The 15,979-nt window shown below is 25.7% G+C and overlaps 2 protein-coding genes across 2 annotated transcripts; both read left to right on the top strand.

The window, feature by feature from the left end:
- The first annotated feature begins 456 nt into the window (after positions 1 to 456).
- LOC113847840 lies at positions 457 to 3,697 on the top strand. Its single transcript, XM_027477136.1, has 4 exons — positions 457 to 795; positions 1,742 to 1,838; positions 2,288 to 2,347; positions 3,293 to 3,697. Exons 1-4 carry the CDS (start codon positions 530 to 532, stop codon positions 3,380 to 3,382), a joined length of 513 nt encoding a protein of 170 aa, XP_027332937.1. The 5' UTR covers positions 457 to 529; the 3' UTR covers positions 3,383 to 3,697.
- Positions 3,698 to 7,463: 3,766 nt separating this feature from the next.
- Positions 7,464 to 8,408, top strand: LOC113848472 (fasciclin-like arabinogalactan protein 14). Its single transcript, XM_027478000.1, has one exon. The coding sequence runs from the start codon at positions 7,464 to 7,466 to the stop codon at positions 8,406 to 8,408; it is 945 nt and encodes a 314-aa protein (XP_027333801.1).
- Positions 8,409 to 15,979: the final 7,571 nt, after the last annotated feature.

The raw sequence follows: 15,979 nt of genomic DNA, 5'->3' as shown, positions 1-15,979 counted from the left end.
ATATTTATAAAAATAAAAATATTATTAAGCTTAAAAAATAAAATATTATATTTTTAATATGTATTTAAAAATATAAAATAAAATTTAATTATGATTTTTTATTAAAATAAAAATTATAACACAATTTAAAACATTAATAGCGTTGAATGCCATAATTTTGAATAAAAATTTATTATTATTATTATTTATTTCTGAACACTTGTCATTAAATTGTGGAATAAAAAATATATATTAACATTTATTTTCTTTTGTTGTTGCATCAAATCATCCATAAAATCTACGACTCTTCTCCCTCGTGTTCTTATGACATGAGATCAGAACTGTTAATCACACTCACAGTCCATCCACACCGTTCGTTCAAAACCCCCCACACGCGCGGGAAAGGAAAACCCAAAACTGAAAAGACGCACAATAAATATCAAATGTCCCACTTATACACATAACGACGAGACACAGTCACACACACATTCCGTTATCATCTTCATCGTCACAGTCATAGAACGATAACAAACCCCCTTCTCCCTTCACAATGCCTCCCGCCAAACGCAAAGCCCAACAAACGGAGGAAGCCACGGCGCCTCCGGCGAGACTCACACGTGCGTCGGCCAAGCGTTCCGCCGCCGCGATATCCGAGCCTCAGGCCTTCGCGAAGTTGCCGGAAGAGAAGAAGGCGAAGAAGGCAAAGGGAACTAAGCAGAGAAAGGAGAAAGAAGGTTCTGGCGCTGTTGAAGAAGAAGGAAACGTTTCTGGCAACGGTCTAGACGCTTCTACCAAGGCTATCGTTGTTGAACATTGGTCTGTGACTTTTTTTTTCCCTATTTTGCCCTCTTTTTACTTTCGTTAAAATGAAAAAAATAAAAATAAAATAAAGTAACATATCTTTTGTCTGTGTTTGTGGTTTTTATTAGTTTATTTTATATTTTAATTCGCTTAGTTAGGATTTTACTAAAAGTGAAGGTTTACTTAAACATGGATTTCGACATTCAACCATATTTTGGGATTAAATGAAGAGAAAAATAAGTAGGAGGAAATAAAACGTGTATAACTAGTTGGTTATTTATCTATATATATAAAAAAATTATTAGATAAGAAAATGATAATTAGTGCTATAAGGTGCACTAAAAGTAATTTTTTTAGTAAAAAAACGTTGAAAAATACTTATTTCTGTTATTTTTTATGCATTTTAATATGTTTTTATACTTTATTATTTATTGATTTTTTAAATAGTACTCTTAGACTTTAAGTATTAGATAGTAATATAGTATTAAATAATATAGTTTTTAATAAAAAATTATTATTTATTAATTTCTTATTTTGTGTTAGGTGTATAAGTTAAAAATTATTTGAGTTTTATCAATTTTAATTTTTTAAGTTGATTTTAAATATCTAAAAACAATAAGTCTTTATCGAAAAAGAATATCTTTATTATATTAAAGATATAGAAAAATACTAAAATATTTATTTTTATTAAATTATTACTATTAGCTTTTTAAATTTTGTTCTAAAATTTGAAATTAACATTTTTCTTTCTTTTCAATTTCATTGTCTTTGGTGGTGTTGAATGCTTAAAGGTAGGCAATAAGCGCTTGATTTAGATGTTATTCTTACTTGGTACACTTGTTAACCCTAAGATTCTGGCTTTTTTATGAGTAAGGAAAATTATTATTATTTTTGTTGTTGTTATTATTATTATTGTTATTAAATTCTGATGTATTATATGTGCTTCTTTGTTTTGCTTTAGTAAGCAATGTAACTCGTTCAAGACGAGGGCCAATCTGGTGAAAGAAGGTTTGGAGAAGGCGGGTTGTGGAATCACTGTGATTCTGAACCCTGAAAAGGTATCATAAACAACTAGTGATTATGTTATCGTTTCGTTGAACTTGGAACTCTCTTTGAGGATATTGATCTTTGTTTTTTCTTGCTAAACCTTTAATAGATTAATTAAAAAATTAATAAATAAAAAGTTGACATTGAATCTCATTTTAGATCTATTGGAATTGCGATTAGACTGTATTAGTAAAACTCTCTTAATTTTAATTCCTCAACTATTCTCTAATTTGCGTTTATTTTTTCTTTATTTGAAATAATCTTTGCCCACGAAAAATCAAATGTAGCTTTTTGGGTGAGGGTGGCTTTGAGAAGTTTCCTGATTCAAAATTGACCAATGAATATGATTATTGAATTTCATGATACATTGTTGGATTGGTTTGTTGTTTAAGGTGCTCTGTTGTTGATGTCAACATATTGATTGGTCCAACTTTGACCCTTTTTCTAATTGATTGAACAGCCAAGAAGAGGTTGCTTTGAAATACGACAGCAAGAGGGCAAGAAGTTCATTAGTCTCTTGGTAATGAGCTATATTTGGAAATTGGTGTGCTATAAATTGTTAATTATCTGTTGGAACTATATAAGGGATTTCTTTTAAACTATCAATTTTTTTTTTTTCATTGTACCATTGCATAAAAGAGTAATGCTAGCAACACACTTTTTAATACACTCTAATTTATACTTTCACTCTTTAATACACTCTAATTCATACTTTCTCTTTCTCACTCCTAAATTAATGACTTTTGTAGTTTTTAATAAATTTTAGGGATATCTATTAGAGAATGTGTATCAAAGAGTGTGTTGTTATTATTACTCTTCCATAAAATAAGAGGTTATATTTGATAAGTTTTTTAGAATTATATAATACATTGATATTATTAGATATAATTTTATTAAAAAAATAATATTTTTAATTTTTTATTTCAATGTTACATGAGTTAAAGAATAGAATTAATACTTTAATGTAATGAATATTTAAATGTTTAAAATCAAGTCTAATGATTGATGTTAACAAAATTATAAAATTAACTTTAATTTTTTTATATGAATTTTGTTAATTAGTGCCCTTATTAAGGTATAAAACTGTATAAAAATGCACTAGAAATCTTGCTATGTTGCATTTAATAGTAGCCTTAATTGTAAACATTTTAGGATTGATGTTAACAAAATATTGAAGAAAGAGAAAATACAATCATTTTATGTATCTTGTTAACTAATTTTCTTTGGGGTGTTAGTTGAGAAATAACAAGTAGATAGTTTATATTGAATATGTTTTAGAAATCATGGTACCCTATATGATAAACATTTTTAATGATATTTTACCTAATCTTTTAACTAGCGTGTTTTAAGGCATTAGATAACATTTAACTCAAATCTTTGTATCTGTCCTTTCTAGCTTTTTTGGTTTTGATATCTGTGCTTTCATACTACGCATGTGGTTTGCGAACTATATTTGTGTGTCCAGGACATGAAGCGTCCATTTAAACCAATGAAGGATCTAGACATGGAAAAGGTCATCTCGGACATCATCGATGAGATATCAAAGACTAGTTGACTTAAGATGTTTTGCAAGGGCTTTTCTTGAAAGTGAAGCGAGATAATGGTTGAAGTCCTACAATGTAAACCTGTGTATAATGTATTAACCAGTTGTATGTGGCACTGCTTCAGAGGGGACAGTCATTTTGGATATCAGGGGAGTACCATCAGATTTGGTTTTCTATCTAAACTACACTTAGGTTTCATTTGCGTTTTGATGTCGAACTACAAGATGTTGATCAATACTTGTGATTTTGTTAAGAATACTAATGCTTCTATGAATTTTTTGTTGCTTTTTTAATGTTTTCTATTGGATAATTAGACGAGAACAACATGGTCAATGCTTGTGATTTCCGTAAGGATGCTTATGCTTCCATCCATCTTTTGTTGCTATTTTATGTTCTTATTAGATGTCACCGAGTATATCAATATCAATATCTAATATAAATATGTTCTTAATTTGTCTTTCTCTTCTACTTATTCAAAAAGTTAAAGATATTACTTTTTTAATTATGTAAAGGTATTGTCGTTAACGTTACATTTAGAATGCATTTGAATATAAAGTTTAATTAAGCTTGTATTCAATATATTCTTTTTTGCATGATAGTTTGAACTAAGACTTTAATTATGAAATTTATTAAAATAAGTTTAAATTAATTTACGTGAGTTGTGAGTAGTTTTGTCTATAGAATTTGCTAAGAGTCTCTTTGTAAGAAGAGAGATTCAAGAGTGTTGGTCTGAGGTTTTTTTCTGGCCACGAGAGTTAAGAGTACAGCTTATGTTTTTTTCATGGAGAGGGGGAGAAATTTTTTCATGGTCCGAGTAGTAACATGACATGTATGCATTTTTGTAAAAATATAGACGATTATCACATGATTTTGGTTACTCAATCTTTTCAAGAAAAGGGGTGTTGGAAAGGATATTTACTCCAAGGTCTTGCTTTCTATACTTGACAAAATATTTTTATTTCATATTGACTTTCTCAAAGTTAAAAGTATTTATGATCTGACTCAAACTGTTAAATCAATATAAATAATTAAATAATTTTTAAAAAAAGTATACTGTTTAATACAGTTTGATTCAATTTTTATGTTTAAAATTGAATTAAACTGAATAACAAGTATATTAAATTTTGTATTCTATCTTTGTATAAATACTGATATTTTTTCTTACAAATGTATTCTACTTTTTTTTAAAAAAATGAGATTTTTTAACTTATATTTCACCCTTTCTAGTCCTTTTGTATGACACTTTCAATTAAGTTATACAAACCAATAAAAATGGTTAATTAGTTTATTTTTTATTTTTTAAATATTATTATGATATAATAATTTTACGTTCATTTAATACTATTACACTTTACTACGATCAATATTTACTTCTTTTAATTTTAATTTATTTATTTTACCACTTTCATTCATTAAGAATAAATAAAAATAATAATAAATATTTCATAAAAATTATAAAATATCTATAAATTATCTCATCTCTCTTTATATACCATCTTCAATTCTTTACTCACTGCAACATCTATTTTGAAAACAAATTACATTATTGTATTTTTAGTATGATATTTTAACTTTTAATTTTTTTAATTATTAATGTAGAATAAAGACTTACAATATCTAATATAGAGTTGTAGAACTAGAGATTGCATGATCGGAGGATGAACGTATAGGTCCTTTCTCTAATTGTTTGTATTATTTACAAAGATTGTAAGATATGTTTGTTGTAGGTTTATAAGTATATGCTCTTTAGAACAATTTTAAAATTGTAATGTATATGTTTATGATTTATTTATTAATATATTTTAGGATTGTAACTTAATCTTCTTTATTATTTAAGCTATTTGCATCACTAGCTTGTTGTAAGTCACTAAAACTTGTTTGATTAAATAAAAATATTATTGTTTATATAAAACACATTCTTGATGGGTGCAAAAAAAATATATAAAGAAAAAAGTGAATGAGATTATTGGCATGATATTATAATTAAGTGCTCCATAATTGACTTGAAAAAATAGATTAATTAAGTGGATAATTAAAAAAAGGAGAATAAAAATATATTGGTATCTAATGATAAGAAGTCTTTAAAATCATAAATAAGTTGGGTGGAGTGTCTACAATCATGGAAGACCAAAAACAAAATCAATAGATGTTAAGATGTAGAAGATTAAGAAAATGCATGAAAAAAGTGGACTAAGTAAATGGAGAAAAAAATAGAAAAAAATGTGTCATTGATGATGTATAGAGAAATGCATACATACATACTTCGAACTCATCAGATTGAATAGTTTTGCACTTTTTTCTTCTCTTTCACTAGCTCTAATACTACTAATATTTAGGCCAAATTCATTTTCCTCCTCTGATAATGATGTCGCTCCAAATAATGAAAACACTAAGTACTCATAACAAATATTATTATTTTATTTTTTATATTATTACTTTGGATGTTTATTTCTTAAATTGTAATGATATTTTAATTTAATATTTTTTAAATAATTTTTAAATTTTAAATTTAAATTTTATAATTTTTTTATATTTACAAATTTTTGTAATAATTAAGAGTAACGAAGAATAATTATACAAATAAAAAAAAAAAGAAACACAATAATGTTACAAATAAGAAAATATGTCTTTAAATTACATATAGAAAACATCATCTGTAAATTAAAAAAAAATTTATTTATAAATTTGTTTATAATATTATAGAACGAAAAATTTGTCCATTTATAAATGAATTTTAAAATTTGTTTGTATTGATTTATTGATAAAGAAATTATAAACGAGTTTAATTTGTTTGTAATTATGAAATTCATTGGTAAACTTTTAAAAATTTATCTGGGAATTTGTCAGTAATTTTTAGTAAAATATAAATAATTTGACATTTCAGCTGTGTAGTTTAAAATTAATATAATACATGCTTTTAAAATATATGATAATAAGGTTACCGTTTAATACAGTAACAAATGGTATTAGTTGACATAAAAAGGTAAAATTAGGAATATAAATAAGGTAATGTTAGGTCAATACATATGGATCACTCGTTGAAATATCTGTTAGTGATGAGCGACAGAAAAGCTTCATTGAACATCAAATTAAGTTGAAAGTTCGATTCTCACGCCGTGTTTGGATGTAAAGAAAATGCAAGAAAGAAAAATCGAAGCAGTGAATTAAAGGATGAAGCATAATTTTCATCAATTGTTTTCATAGAATATAGAATATTTAAAAGAATTTTTATTAAAATATTATAATAAAATTTAAATTAAATTGTTATGATTATTATAAATAATTTTAGTACAATTCACTTATTTTTTTACACTAATTTTTAGTCATCCAAATATGTGAAGTATATATTTTTCTTCACTTTTCTCTCTCATTGTTACTCATTCAAATAAAACATATTTTTACTCTATTTCTTTTATTTTTTAATTTTTATTTTCTCTATTTCATCTCATTCAAATTGATTATGTCTATAAAATTAAACAAACTTTTATTTGATGAAATGTTTATATTTTGATTAATATAGTATTATTAAATTTTAAAAAATTGAAATTATAACTAACAACAATTATACAGAACGTGAATATGAAAAGTTAGAATTCCCAACATATTATCTATACTTATTTAAGGCACGATTGTGGTTATATTGAATCTATAATTATAGCAGATTGATTTTTGTGAGGGAATTGTGTGGCAAACAAGAGAAAGCACAAATATAGCAAAACCCTAATTTTAGTAAATGACATTGTTATTACATTACCACCGATCATTATCATCCTAAAAATATACAAATTTTCTTCTTCTGATTGAATTAGTATGCAAACCATGCTGAACCATTCACACCATTCTTCAAATAGCAAGGAAGAGAGAGGTTCACAATTTACCGTTTACCAAATCAATTGGTTTTTGAAACACAAATCTAAACCATTCATTTCACATGGCTCGAAACATATAAAAAACCCTCAATTCTTCCATTCTCTTAAGGCTTGGTTTCGGACACAAATTCCGAAAGGAAAATAAATAACAAAAAAAGGAAAATTAAACTTCAGCAGGGAAGAAAGAAAGAAAAGAAAACACAGAAAAAGAACTAGTGAAAATATGAGTTCCAAAAGTTCTTCCTTTCTCTGCTTGGCTCTTTTACTTGTATTCTCTTCTGGTATTCATGCCTTTGACATAACAAATTTGTTGAGCAAATATCCAGAGTTCTCAACATTGAATAAATACATCACCGAAACCAAGCTTGCAGACCAAATCAATAGTCGCAACACCATCACTCTCCTTGCTGTCGACAATGGTGCTATCTCTTCCATTTCTAGCAAGTCCCCAGAAGTCATAAAAGCCATCATTAGCACTAATGTGATCCTTGACTATTTTGATGAGAAGAAGCTCATGGAAGCTCAAGGTGCCGGCCAACCATTAACAACCCTCTTCCAAGCGTCAGGGCTTGCTGTGAACCAACAAGGCTTTATCAAGGTTGCACTTATTGGTGAGGGTGAGATTGCCTTTGGTTCTGCCGTCAGTGGTGCTCCAATTGATGCTGAGCTTGTCCACACTGTCACCACTGAACCCTACAACATCTCAATTCTCAAGGTCACAAAACTCGTCATTGCCCCTGGTGTTGATTCTGTTGCTGCACAAGCCCCACAAGGAACTAGTGCCCCAGCAAAAAGTGCCAAGGCACCTGTGTCTTCAACACAGGATACCAAAGCTCCCTCACCTGTGGCATCGACACAGGATGCTAAGGCACCTGTGGCATCGACAAAGGATGCTAAGGCACCTGTGGCATCAACACAGGATGCCAAGGCTCCTTCAAAGACAGCAACATCGCCTTCACCTTCTGGTGAAAGTGATGCTGAGTCTCCTGTTGCTGCTGAAGCCCCAGACAGCACAGCAACAAGCCCAACTGTGTCTGAGGCTCCTGCTCCAGGTCCCATAGGTGATGAAGCTCCTGCTGCAGATTCTTCTCCTAGCGCCTCTTCAACCATTAAGATGGGTTTGGGTGGGACAGTGATGGCCTTCGCTTCCCTCATGATTGTTTTGTAAAGTGAATCATAAAATGAAAAATTGTAAAAGGGAAGAAGAAGAAGATGATGATGAATGAATGATATAAAGAAAGATACATAATAATAATGGAAGAGATGCAAAAGAATTGTTGTTATTGAAAAAAATTGTCAATGACATTAAATTCATATTTCTGTGAAATAAATAAATGGAAATGAAAAAATAGTGATATTTTCATGTTCGAATTAAGGACGCTTCAATCATTTTCTTTCTACTTCTATATTTTTTAATTTTCTCTTGATAGAAATTAATGCAATAAGTTAGAACTTTTTTATTCTCTACACTAAAAATTTATTTTTATTTTGCCAATTAGTTTTCTGTTTTACGAACCATTATAGGTCTAAATTTTATTTGTTTGAAGCCTATCATAGTTTCTAATTTTTTATAACATATGATAGATAACATGAGTCATGATTCTCATGAAAACTAAAATGGTAAAAAAATAATGTTAAAAATACATGTTAGATACTTTGTTATATAAATACTTTTAGTAACAAATTTTAATCATATAATAAATACATGACAATATAATAGCCATTAAACATTAAAGCTATTAAATATTGTAATTTAATTTTTTAATATCATCTACAACCTATATTTGTGTAACAATTTGTTCAATTTGAAAATGATGTAGGTATGTTTGAAAATAGGAAATTCATTTTATTCTTTCAGATAATAAGCGTTATTTGTCTTTAATCTATAGTTTTATAAAAAAATTTACATAAATCTATAATTTTACAAAATAATATTCATTTTCATTCTTTATTATAGAAATCAACAAAAAATAGGGTAAAAATGACTGATATAAATAAAATTTTACAAAGTAAAACCTAAAATGAAGACTTTTTAAAATTGAAGAGTAAAGTGATTGATGCTTTCTATCATTAAAATTAAACTAAAACAAGATGTACTTATTTGGTAAAGTAAAATTAATGAACTATCTCAGTTAAATAAAATTAACTATTGAACTTTTTGATAAGTGTAAAATGACATAAAAAGATATATTTAATTTAAAATTTTGTTAATTATATGTATTCTTAAATAATTATCGCTACTTTTATTTTTATTTATTTAATAATTTATCATCCAAAAAATTAGGATAATAATTTTTTATTTTATATTCTTGCTTAAATGTTTTTATAAAATAAAACGAGATAATATAAATAGACTTAAATTAAAACTTTGATGATTTTTTATTATACAAAATAATATATATTTACAAGTTTGTTATATTAGTTGTAATGTTGTTTTAAAGGTTCTTTATTCTAAAATTACAACAGTCTTGTGCGATCTTAAATTTTATGATACTCACACAATTAAGATGCAAAGAGAATTTATTTAAATCTATAACTTTGATATGCTTTCTTGATAGTATTATTTCTTAAAGAAAATTTTAACCCTTTCTTCTTCCATTAGTCTCTCTCTAACAGTAGTAGAGAAAAGCTAATGAGCCTATATACTCTTTTTTAGTTACTCAAATTCTTATATGGTAATTGCTCTTTGTTTTTTTAAAGGAAAAGAAAAGAGTCTTTCTTTTTTACTTTACTTTATAATTAGACTCCACCAATTCTATCTTTAATAATTAATAACTATCATATTAAAATCTATAATTAGAATTAAGCTATAAGTTACATGAGTTATTTAATAAATTTTTAAATAATCTAATATGTCAAATTAAACATAAAAGTAGAAAACACAATGAGAGAGTTGGATTTAAATTTTTTATTTTTTGTAAATTGAACTTTATTCGATACTCATGAATTTTAAACAAAGCAAATCTGTTATTTCAAAGTTAAAACCAAGTTTTAATTTAAAGAGCTTTTTTTTGTTAATGTATATAAACAAATAAATAACTTGAGAATAAAGAATTTTAAAAAGTTATATTTTGATTCACTTCCACAACTCTTATGTTGTTCAACCCTTGACAACAGTAAACAAAGAGGAGACAATGATTTGGCCAAATTACAATAATTTGTTCATAATAATCTTTAACTTTTAATTCTTTTCCTTAAACAATTTTGGACTAAAATGATATAAATTTTATACTTTCTTGGTATTAGTCCAAATATTTTGTGATCACTTTAAATGCAACATCATAAAAGAGAAGGGAATGTTCAAATAGCTTGGTTTCTAATGTAAGCTTTGAAGGTGATTTCTTTTCCTATTCTATTCTATTTTATTTTTAGGAATACAAGAAGTTCATTTAATTTTCTACAAACTACTTCATCTCTTTATTTTTTTTATTTTATTTTCTTCACTTTTTCATTCATTTTTAATCAAAAAGATAATTACATTAAAAAATATTATCCATTTTAATTTTTTTTTGATTTAAACATTTATAAGAATAGCAAAAGAACAAAATTTCTTTCTTTCTTTTATATATTATTATTATTATTATTTATTTATTTTAAAGAATGATTCAACTAATTGAATATTCACAAATATATCTATTCATTATATTAAGGTTAAGATGATGTAATTTTAAAATTTTTATGTATTACAAATTAAGTAATTAGACAAGCAATATGTTATTATACTAATAAATTGCCCTAAGTATACATAAATAACTATACAAAATGTAAATGTTAGAGTTATGAATGTTGGCAACCAAAATTTTGAAAAAGTTATGAAGTGTACAAATATTTATAAAATGCTTATATTGTAATTTAAAAGCAATAAATTGAAAGAGAATGCCCTAAATCAATGATAACAACAAAGAATGCTTGCTAAGCATAAACATGAACAAATTTCTACAATATATGTTATCTATCACTTGTATCACTTCAAAGTATATCAAGTGAATGAGTTAATCAATTTTTTTTTTTCAAATTCTAAAGAAATAATTATTTTTATTTGATAAAGATAAAGACTCATCACATTACTTTCTCTCCAAAAGCTTTTTCAAGACATGATACTACTTTGTAAAATATATATTATTCTAAGACAAAACATGTATAAATTTTAATTCATTAAAGATGAGTTCTTGTGATAAATATTCTTTTAGTAGCTATGATAGAATAAAAATAAAATAAAGTAAAAATTTTGTAAAGTTTTGGCTTAAAGTAAAATGTTTATAAATTTATGTCTTACAGTGAACTCATTACAGTGTAGAAGTCTTACACAATGTTTTTGGCACTAAAAGAAATATGACAACTTAACCTTAAAGATAATTAAAGATCATCTTGTCATGTACAACAATTGAAAACGTCATGTCTCGAAGGACAAAAACAATTGCAATTTAATGAGTAAATAATGTTTACATGCATTTATTATCCATAAAACAAAGATTTAATGTTCATATTTATACTAAGTGAACTTAGATTAAAGGTTTCTAACATATCTTCAGGAACTTAGTATGTATGTATAAGAAAAATAATAATTACTTGCTACGATATTCTTAAACTTAAAGAGTATTAAATACTGTTTAAATTATACTAAGATATTAAAAGATATTTATATTTTTTTTTAATAAACTACTAACTTTACTATTAAAATCACATGTAAAAGAGCATAAAATATCTCTTCAATACTCAAAGCATTCGTAAAATTTATCAAAATAAAATATTCACGGACTATGTAAAATTATCACTTTATAACTCTTATTCTAATAATTTTTTCACTTTATTTCTAAGGATTTTAGTGTATAATGCTTAGTGAAAAGCTTAGAAATCTTGTTCATACATATATTATCTTGAAATGAAATGATAGTTGTATTCTTTTTATATTTTCAAAGCTAGGTAAAACTTGAATCAACTTAATTAAAATATTATGAGTTTGAGCATTTAGAGATTGGTGAAAAAAAAAAAAAACTCAATTAAGTGAATTAAAGTTATCTTGTTTTTGTCATTATTGATAGTAAGTCTAGTAAATATAGATATATTATTTTAATACGAGTAATACTAGTAACACATTTTTTATTACACTCTTTATAATATTTTTTATATTGGCTAAAATTTATTAAAAACTATAAAAATTATTGAATTTTACTGTTTTTTATTCTTAAATTAATTTTTTTTTCATATTTTTTTTAGTTTTCAAAAATTTTAATTAATAATAAAGAGTATGTTAGATAATGTATTGCTAGCATTCTCTTTTAATATTATTAGAAACACACATGTAGATTAGGTTGATTATTATCCAAATAAAAAACAATTTAGTTTAACATATTGTGTTCTGGTTAGAATAATTGGATCATGTTAAAGACAAAGCATCAGGTTCCACATGTAAACTTCTATGGCTAAAATAAATTTTCTAAAAGTTTCAATTTTTTAAAAGTAAGTTTTATGTGTCTCATTTGTGTTGCTAATCAATCTAGTCATTTGTGATAGAATAAATTGTATTATTGCATCTTTTATGGGTTTAATAATAAAACTAGTATACACTTTCAACAAGTCATATTAAATACAAGGATATCTGACATATGTGACAACCTTAATAAATATATGATATTGCACCAACGTAAGGAAGAATGTTGACATTAGAAATAAAAGTATTTAGGTAGATTTAACTTAATTATATTGATTATGTAATTTAATTTATCAATTAGATTAATTTTTGGTGCATATTTAGAATACATAACCTATTGTAATCTTGTTGATTTTTTTTTTTTTAAATTTAAAATAATCACATTGAGAAAGTTCTTAGACAAGTTTTCACTTACATGTCTACAAATTAAAGATTGGGAGAAAGGAAGTAAGGATAAGATAAAAAAAAATGGGTAGAAATTTTTCCTATGATTTATTTATGGACTTAAAGAAATGATGAAAAAATATCTCCTATTCGTATAATGTGTGGTTAAGAACTAAGAATCTTTATTCAACCATTAATACACTATTGCATTATATTTTAGAAAATAACAATGTCAAAATATATTATAATCTAGTTGGGTTGGCCAAGAAATGGAAGTTAATTGAAAGTATCTTTTTTAAAAAAAAGGCTATTTTAGGCTAAATTTGATCTTCATAATGTTTGAAAATAAATTTTTATACAATTTTAGCATTTATATCACATTATTTGATTTTTTTTATATAAAATTGGAATTTAAATAGACAATTTAAATTCAGAGATAGTGATTGAAAATATTTTTTTAGACAATTTTAGCGTTTATAACACATTATTTAATTTTTTTTTATAAAATTAGAATCTAAATAGACAAAACTTGAATTCAAAGATAGTGATTTCTTTCTCAAATTTTGTAACAAGTTCGTCCAAGTAAAGGTCTTTGCTTTATTATGTCAAGTGATCGTAAGCAAATTAAACTTCCTACCAAGCATAATTTATTTAAAAGAAATGTGATTGTGAAGCATGATAACTATTGTGTGTATTTTGTTAAAATATCTTCGCATCTATTTATTATCTAAATACTTTATTTTTAATTTATACATGTATCTTTCATTTAAGATATTAATGTTCAAGTTAAGTAAGATTACTATAAGTAACAAAAAAAAGCTTTCTAAATATTTAACACAACTATATTTACTAAGACTTGAATTTGATATCACGTTTTAAATTAGAACAAACTCTCATCCATTAATATGCTTTTATGCTTCAAGTTTATGATTTTAAGCATAAGATTGTGTATGTTATTTGATATAGTCTTTTATTGGAGTAAAATGTTCATGATTATCATTTTTAAATGGTGCAATTAATTATCCTTTACAATGTTTTAAAGTAGTTTGATAAAGTTCGTAGGCAAGTTTTGCTTGTACATGAATCAGAGTATCTATTCTCTTACATATATATATATACATACATACCCTAAACCCCAAAATAAAATTCTTCTTTGTTGATTAAAAAAGGTTAAAAGGCTTACCTTAATTAGTTCTTAAACAACGTAATTCTAGATCTTCACATATTTATTGTAAAGCTTAAAGCATGACGTAGCTTGTACAATCGTAACAGTTTAATATGATATCTTGCTGATGACGGTTTCCATATATCCTCGTATATAAGAGGATAGTGCAGTGCAAAGTGTTGCTAATTTGGCGTATAGATTCTCATTTCAAATGGGTTTCTTTTTCATTACATTCTTCACCATCTATGTCAACTCTTGTGTGCTCCAGAAACTAATTTCAAATTTAATGTGATCATATGCTAGAATCAACAACCTACGTGATGCTTTAGATCATAAAAAAAAAGGGTGTTCATATACCAGATTTCGAATCACAAAAATTTCTTTGTAGAGTTCATCAAATAAATAACACACGCATATACCACAAAACATTTTGAGAAACTTGAATGGCCCATCAAATTATAAGCATAGGTAATCAGATAAATTATGAAAATGAGGGAATATGTGCTCATTTACAATGCTTCACCACTATTGTTGGCTTACTTTGGCGATAGTCCCTGACCTCAGTTTTTGTTATTGATGAAAGGGATTTTATTTTGAGGTATTAGATGCTTCTCTTCACTTTCATTCTTCATATTTTATTAGCTAATTAGGAATATGGTATCAACAAAATAGTTCTATCCTCCTTATGATAAACAAACCTAATTACTCACCTAATTTACAATATTCCTTATCTAGACGTTCTCCCTAAAGTTATGTGTACATTAATTGCATATATCACTGACCCAAATGCCATTCCACTATTGAACCCATTATTATTAGTATAATACCCTGACTTCTTATATCTTATCTTTGCCTTTAACTATGTCTCTAATAAATAAAATTTAATAGATATGGTTACTTAATTTAACACATTGTGGCTTACTTATTGGGGCACATATCCCTCAAAGAAAGGACGAATCACTGTTACCTTACCCTCAAGTGACGGAAAAAGGTTCTTATTAATAATTATATAATCTTGGAGAAAAGTAAACTTTTATATATAATTATATAAAACCTAATAGAATCGGAATATAATTCACTTTAACTAAACTTTTCATGCACAAATCTCTTCCCACACACTAAAATTCTTATTTATTTATATACAATTTATCATTGAATTACTCTCCGTTGGTATAATTTTTTTTGTAATAACAATTAAATTAGTAGTATAAACATTTTAAATTTTTACTGCTAAATTATTGTATATAAAAGATTAGTATATGTTATTAACACATAAATATTAATATATTATATTATTTATTACTATAATAAAACTTCAAAATTTTTATGAGTAATTTAATTTTTGTTACATTAAAACTACACTAATAAAGATTATCTTAACATTTAATACTTTATCTTTAGTGCGGATTCAATGGAAAACAGTTAAGTCATTAACAAGTTATATAACGGATAATTTAAAGTCTACATCTATATTTTCATAATATATATATATATATATAGGGGCAGGATCTTTTTACACAAGTGTAAATTTATAAACTTTTACACACAATTTGAGTCTTTCATTTAATTTAAATCTAACGGCCAATGAAATAATAAATTATAACCTATTAGATTTAAATTAAATGAAAGACTCAAATTAGGTGTAAGAGTTTTTTTGACTTACACTAGTATAAGAAGATCATTCCCCATATATATTAGGAGTAAGATCTTTTTTCACCATTGTAAGTCTAAAAACTCTTAGACTCAATCTGAATCTTTT

Source organism: Abrus precatorius, unplaced genomic scaffold (genome assembly GCF_003935025.1).
Source record: "Abrus precatorius isolate BTA unplaced genomic scaffold, Abrus_2018 Scaffold8, whole genome shotgun sequence".
Lineage (NCBI taxonomy): Eukaryota > Viridiplantae > Streptophyta > Magnoliopsida > Fabales > Fabaceae > Abrus > Abrus precatorius.
This window is presented reverse-complemented; position numbering and strand designations above follow the sequence as displayed.

Bases quoted from the DNA above. Each gene is read 5' to 3' on its own strand.
- LOC113848472 (XM_027478000.1), top strand. From the start codon at position 7,464: ATGAGTTCCAAAAGTTCTTCCTTTCTCTGCTTGGCTCTTTTACTTGTA.
- LOC113847840 (XM_027477136.1), top strand. From the start codon at position 530: ATGCCTCCCGCCAAACGCAAAGCCCAACAAACGGAGGAAGCCACGGCG. The intron at 796-1,741 runs GTCTGTGACTTT...GTTTTGCTTTAG, and splicing joins GCTATCGTTGTTGAACATTG to TAAGCAATGTAACTCGTTCA. The intron at 1,839-2,287 runs GTATCATAAACA...TTGATTGAACAG, and splicing joins TGATTCTGAACCCTGAAAAG to CCAAGAAGAGGTTGCTTTGA.